This window comes from Triticum aestivum, chromosome 5A, assembly GCF_018294505.1.
Source record: "Triticum aestivum cultivar Chinese Spring chromosome 5A, IWGSC CS RefSeq v2.1, whole genome shotgun sequence".
Classification (NCBI taxonomy): Eukaryota; Viridiplantae; Streptophyta; class Magnoliopsida; order Poales; family Poaceae; genus Triticum; species Triticum aestivum.
In genome coordinates, this window is record NC_057806.1 from 382,533,656 (window position 1) to 382,539,886 (window position 6,231).

At 42.4% G+C, this 6,231-nt stretch overlaps 1 protein-coding gene across 1 annotated transcript; it reads right to left on the bottom strand.

The window, feature by feature from the left end:
• Nucleotides 1–1,291: 1,291 nt before the first annotated feature.
• Nucleotides 1,292–5,415, bottom strand: LOC123103499 (NEDD8-conjugating enzyme Ubc12). Its single transcript, XM_044525106.1, has 6 exons — nucleotides 5,223–5,415; nucleotides 4,845–5,049; nucleotides 2,648–2,756; nucleotides 2,103–2,181; nucleotides 1,920–2,036; nucleotides 1,292–1,722 (listed from the first exon to the last, which is right to left on the bottom strand). The coding sequence occupies exons 2-6, from the start codon at nucleotides 4,951–4,953 to the stop codon at nucleotides 1,585–1,587; spliced, it is 552 nt and encodes a 183-aa protein (XP_044381041.1). The 5' UTR covers nucleotides 4,954–5,049; nucleotides 5,223–5,415; the 3' UTR covers nucleotides 1,292–1,584.
• Between the last annotated feature and the right edge of the window lie 816 nt (nucleotides 5,416–6,231).

The window sequence follows — 6,231 nt, forward strand, 5'->3', positions numbered from 1 at the left end:
TGAATTTGTACAAAGTATGCCCCCACTCCCATAGTTTGCCCCCACTTAGAATAGTTTCTGGGTCCGCCCCTGATGGTGAACCATCTATGTCGGAGAAAGCCTAACTGCGGATGGTATGGATTGGGTGAGGCCCCACATAGTTCTTGTGTTCATGGTAGTGTTTGTGGGTCTTTTGCCAATATTTAACGCCTTTTGCTCGGTTTCATAAATTGAATCCATGCTTGTGGTCAACCAAGCTTCACACAACAGAACATCCTCATGCCTTTGGTACCTTTTTTTTAGTGTACGGTATCTGCCCAACATCAAACATAAGGAAATTGATATCACCCAAGTCATAAGGCATAGGCTGTTGACCATATTTATCACACTCATCATGTATGCGTCCTATAATATGCATCACAATGGAACTACCATCCCTAAGTTGATCCAATGGTATGTGCAACAAACGAAACAACCGATACTATGGCGTATGAGGGGGGGGATGTATCCTGTCTTGGTCGTCCATTTCATCAAACAACACATGGGCATAGCTGGCATCGACGTTTCCTGACGTTGTACACTGCCTTTTGGAGTTGCGAGAGTCGTACACCATGTCAGTGGCAGCATCCTCTTCCGTCCAGTCACCCAGATGACCAACCGCTAGTAGGCCGAAGCGAAGTCATGCATGGCCAACAGCTTGTTCCTTCTCGTGTTCACGACGGATGGCGCGAACCGTACACGCCCAAGTCCATGTCACTGGCCTTCTCCGCAGCTCCACATACACGTTGTCGGGCGCGCTGATCCCTCCGTGTGACTCCTCCTCAAGAGACGACGGTCGGGACCCCATGGATTATGTCAAGTCCATGGCACCGGTGGGGTACAAGTTACTCGGTGTCTGACATTGAGGACAGCGGATGAGGACGGCGGCGCGGACTAGGGAGCAAGGGCAGGGGAGGGTGACGATTTGGACACGAGAAAGGAAGACGGACACATGAAAGGACGGTCAATTTGGAGTAGGTCCTGTGCGTCCCCAAGTCCGCCACATAGCGCCTAGGTCTGGGTGGATGATGATTTTGTGACCAGACAATGACATGTTCCGGGAGGGTTCTAGGGTTTGGTTGTAGATGCTCTTAGACTAAACAGCATCCACATCCAAAGCAAAAACACTCACAAATTATACCTCTTATTTTTCTTCGCTGCAATTTCCTGGAGACAAGATAAGTAGGTTTTCCTATCTAAATTTCGGAAAACTCTCAAGCAGGAACTTATCGCCGACACTTTGGTTTCACTACCAGAAATGGCACATTTCAAGTTTCGCCCAGAGACTCTTTTATTTTTCATAATTCAGTTATATGCTCATATGATTGCTGCGCTTGGAACACTTCCGCCAACTTTTCAGCTGAATAACAGGCGAGGTTTTTGTTTCTGCTTAGCATGTTTCTTCAACATGCATGACTCCGGTACATCCACCAAACAAGCATAATAACAGTCACGTCTAACACAAATGCGATACATTTCCTGGGTACATGCCACATCCTTCAGACTGTGCAAGGGCATTCAGGGCAACTGGGCAAGAGTCGGAACCAGAGCTCCACATAGCAGACCTTACTTGCACCTTGGGAAATGGGTGTTATCAACATAGCCTCCCGACATCGCCGTTTGAACATTTCTCTGGAACTTCTGTGGGTTGTCTCGGAGGACGGCCGCGGCTTCATGATTCAAGGGGTCCTCGTCATTGGGTTGCTGCAGAAAAGAAGTAAGAAGATGGTTAATGGCCAAGCAGGAGTACATGATAATACTGCTAAAAAAAAAAGGAGTACATGATAATACAGAAGACAAACAGTGACTTGTCTTCCCTCGAGATAAATACATGCAACTCAGGCATTTTACATTTTGAATGGAAAATCAGCAGGTGGAACAGTTTTGAATATGATACTTACTGAGAAAAGAAGGTTTAAGCCATATATTATGGTGTTGATGTTCAAGACAGGCTTCCAGTCTTCACGCAGAATGTTCAGGCAGACATTTCCTTCTAGGTCAATATTAGGATGGTAAACCTGAAAGTTACTACATTAGCAATAACCAACTTATGCTGATGATTGACAGGAGTCAGATTGTGTTACCTTGGTCTTGCACTTGACCTTCGGAGCCTCGTGAGGGTAGGAAGGAGATACTTGGAAGGTGAAAGTAAATGTCCCACCTCTAAGAAAGAAGACATATTATGGATATCAGAATAATTGAATAATGCTGTTTCAACGAACTGATAAGGTGCACAATAGTGTACAAAAACAACAATTCTTTGTCAATTATTTAGGGGCCAACAAAAATGGAGTTTTCTCCTTATTAAGAATCAATGTTGTAATGAAAAGATGAGATACAATGCCCAAGGAGGAGAAACATGGATGAGTGTAACTGATGAAAACTATAAAGAAACTAATGTAACAATAGCCGACAACTACTCATATTTCTATTGAAGTTCTATAGGAAAATTCTTCATCATGCTATGTCCAGACATATTTGAAGGAATGTGATGTAACAGTGCAATATTTTTAAGTAAGTCGAATGTCCAGTCAAAGATTAAACAATTCAAAATCAAAATTAACTAATAAACATGACTAAACATTGAAAAGAAGAGTAGACTTAAAAGAAGCATCTATAAGATACTTACACGTAGTATCCTTCATCAGGTCGTAGAGTGGCTTCAAAGTTCATGAGATCATCCTTTCCATTTGGAAAGGAAATTTTAGTTGTCTTTGGAAGGTTAAGTTCAGCAATATCTGCAAGTTAAAATGAAAACTGTCACCAAGATCCATGCTCTGAAAACTATCCAAATAGAAATAAACTAATATTCATTATGTGCATACTGCATAAATCTGGAAGACAAGAATAGATAGGTGGCTGTTAAAATTTTAGACGACATTTAGATTGACAACACATGTTTGAACAATAGAAGAATCTATCACTGTTCAACTTTTAGTATGGTAGGATTTCGTGAATCCTCATAATTCATGAAATATCTAACAGTTTTGCTAAAGCACATCTAGATGTGCCCTAAGTATTGCACATCTAAGTCCTATGTCATTGATTTTACACGGAGATTCGTGCAGATGTTTTTCTTTTTCTTTTCTTTTTCATTGTTATGCTTGATTGAGTCACCTAGATGTGCAATAACTAGGGCACATCTAGATGTGCCCTTTCTAACTTAAGTTGGAATAGTGAATTCGGGATTCAACCCTATATATCAGATATCTAGGCGTTCATTACTATATATATATATATATATATAACTATCAGAGTCATCAACATAGTTGTCCTGGTGACAACTATATGAAACCAATGTCATCCACAACAGCAGCTAATGACTATACCCAATGTGCAAAGACCAAAAGGGAGATAGATGAGCCACTACTATCATTCAGCATACTACCCCATACTCAGCGTACTGCCTCACTCAAGCCAGCCCTCATACCTAGTAACCACTGCCAGTCTGCCGCCACCCTCCCGTGCCCTAGTCCCCTACGACACCCTACTTCCACCATGTTGGCACCTCATCCTTTCCTCCACATCCCTCTCATGCCCCATCTCCCTCCACCCTGCTTCTGCTGCTGCTCTGCCTCATCCTCAAGCTGAGGTAAGGGCATCGAGACGAGGCTGACTACAACTTTATGAGTAAGGCAACTCTGTCATAAACAAATCCAGCGGCAAAGAAAACATGGTGGTTCAGCACCCCCCTACTCTCATGTTTCACACCACTGGGTCAGTTTATATCTTTCCAGGCCAGGCAAGGGGCCAATGGCGTTCCTCCTCTGAACCAGAATGGCTAGGTAGCACGTCTGTGTTGACTGGGCGACAGTGTGAGAACTATTTCCATCATGCAAGTCAAACAAAACAAAAACAAACAGATCGTAATCATTGGTATACAGATTACCCAATTTGTCACACACATGAAGCATGGCCCATGCAAAAGTTGGTCATAACCAGTACAAGTCAGCCAATATGATTAGCAGTAAAGACTACTCCCTCCGTCGCACATTATTTGAAGTTCTAGCTTTGTCTCAAGTCAAACTTATCTATATTTCATCAAGTCTATAAAAGGTGCTAATATCTGCCGCATCAAATATATATAGTACAAAAATACATTTTATGATGAATCTAATGAAGCTAATTTGGTGTTGTGGATGTTGATATATTTCTTAGATTTGGTCAAAGTTGGAGAAATTTGACTTAGCACAAAGCTCAAACTTCAAATAAGTTGGAACGGAGGGAGTAAATAGCAAGGTACACAACATATACGCTAGTAACTAAACCGACACAACCCCTATTTAGTCTTTTTCACAAGCGAATTAATTTTTATTACATAAGTGTCATGCATATGATTTCCACAAAATATAAATGCAACAAATTGGTTAACTAATATACTTAGGAGCAATAGTTCATTTGCCTAACAAATGAAAAACAAAAAGAACGGCATACTTGCGCACAAGATTGCAAGATCAGCTTAGCCCTAATCAATACACATTGTACAATGTACATCATGTCAGTGTGGCTCTGTTCAGCGCTGTGGTGGATTATGGTGATCTTGTTTGATTGACCCTTGGCTAGTTGGTTTGTTTTATCTCAGGTATTAAGTTGCAATTTGATATACTTTGGTTGTACAAGAACATATGAGATGAAACGTGACAGGGCACCATTGAACAACAGAAACTATTCAGATTAATCTGATCAATCAAACATAGCAATACACTCTTCACAGCAGCTTGAAAAATAAGCACAAAAGCGGCAGACTCAATCAATATCAAGTGAGACACCTGGCTGAAAGTAACATAACATAACCCTAACATCAAATCCCTTCCGGCGAAACAAACCTTTATGGAGACGTAATTCCCCAGGACTTTGCTTCTTGACGGGAGGCCCCCCTTTCGAGTTGGCTGCCTCTTCGTTCTTCTGCCCCTTGATCTTGAAAAGGTTTATCATCTTTGCTCCTTGTGCACGGGGCCCTTAGGTGGGGCGGATCCGTGCGGATCGGGACGAGGAACGGCGCTACAGGGGAGCCCTTCCTTCGTTCTGCGGCTGCAGAGAGAGATGCGTCAGAGAGATTGAATTGCTGACGAGGAACAGCGCTGCACGGGGACCGCGCCGCTCCGGTCGTTCTGCCAGCGCCCGCACCGCTCCGGTCGCCGTTCACTCTTGCTGCGGAGAGAGAGAGAGAGAGAGAGAGAGAGAGAGAGAGAGAGAGAGAGCACCTGTCCAGCCGCCGCCGCCGCCCGATGTCCTGTCGCCGCCGCCGATGCGACGAGAGGGGGAAAAGATTGGGGTTTCGGGAGTACGCGAAAAAACGCTATTACGGATCGAATACGCAGCCTCGTCAGCCTGAAGCCCTGAACACTCTACTTTATAACGCGAATATGTTCGGATCTTTTAGAAAACCTAAACTTTATTGTCCCCGGACCGGACTCTACACGCATATATAGCCACATTATCACAAAATTCTATAAACTTGAATGTAAAAGCCGAACATGTCACAAATTCTATGGCCACATTTATTTTATTTCTTAACACAGTATAATCACATATGCTCATATGCATGCATATATACGGGCACGTATGAAGACACAAACGCACTAGACCTATGAGCATCTTCGAGATACTGACCCGATATAATATTTTGAGATTGATGAAGTCACCACACACGTCTCCGACGAAAACATCTTCTCTCACTAAATGAATATCCCCAGAAAAGCCTGCAATAAATGCAGAAAATGCAAGCACCAGTTCAAGCCTAAGACTTGAATCATGGTGTGCTGGTTGCACCACAAGAAACCTATCCATCTCAGATGGGCTCAGTTCGCATACAGAGCTTTATTCAACAAAGGCATTCCTACAACAATTAGCCAATAGATTGGTCATTAGGAAGCTAGGAGTTTTATCAAGCCGGCTCTCGGTCACGTACAATGTGCAAGCGCACTTAGCACAAAGATAAGACAGGATATTAGCTGACATTTTTACATGTTGAATGGTACATCTCCAACGTATTTATAATTTTTAATTGTTTCATTTTATTATATTATCAAATTTGGATGTTTTATATGCATTTTAATGCTATTTTATATATTTTTGGGAACTAACCTATTAACCCAATGCCTAGTGCCAGTTGATGTTTTCTGCTTGTTTTTTGATTTTCAAAAAATCAGTACCAAATAGAGCCCAGACGCTACGAAACTTTTTGATGATTTTTTTCTGAACATATGAAAC

Bases quoted from the DNA above. Each gene is read 5' to 3' on its own strand.
- LOC123103499 (XM_044525106.1), bottom strand. From the start codon at position 4,953: ATGATAAACCTTTTCAAGATCAAGGGGCAGAAGAACGAAGAGGCAGCC. The intron at 2,757-4,844 runs GTTTGTTTCGCC...TTTAACTTGCAG, and splicing joins GGAATTACGTCTCCATAAAG to ATATTGCTGAACTTAACCTT. The intron at 2,182-2,647 runs GTAAGTATCTTA...CTTCTTTCTTAG, and splicing joins CCTGATGAAGGATACTACGT to AGGTGGGACATTTACTTTCA.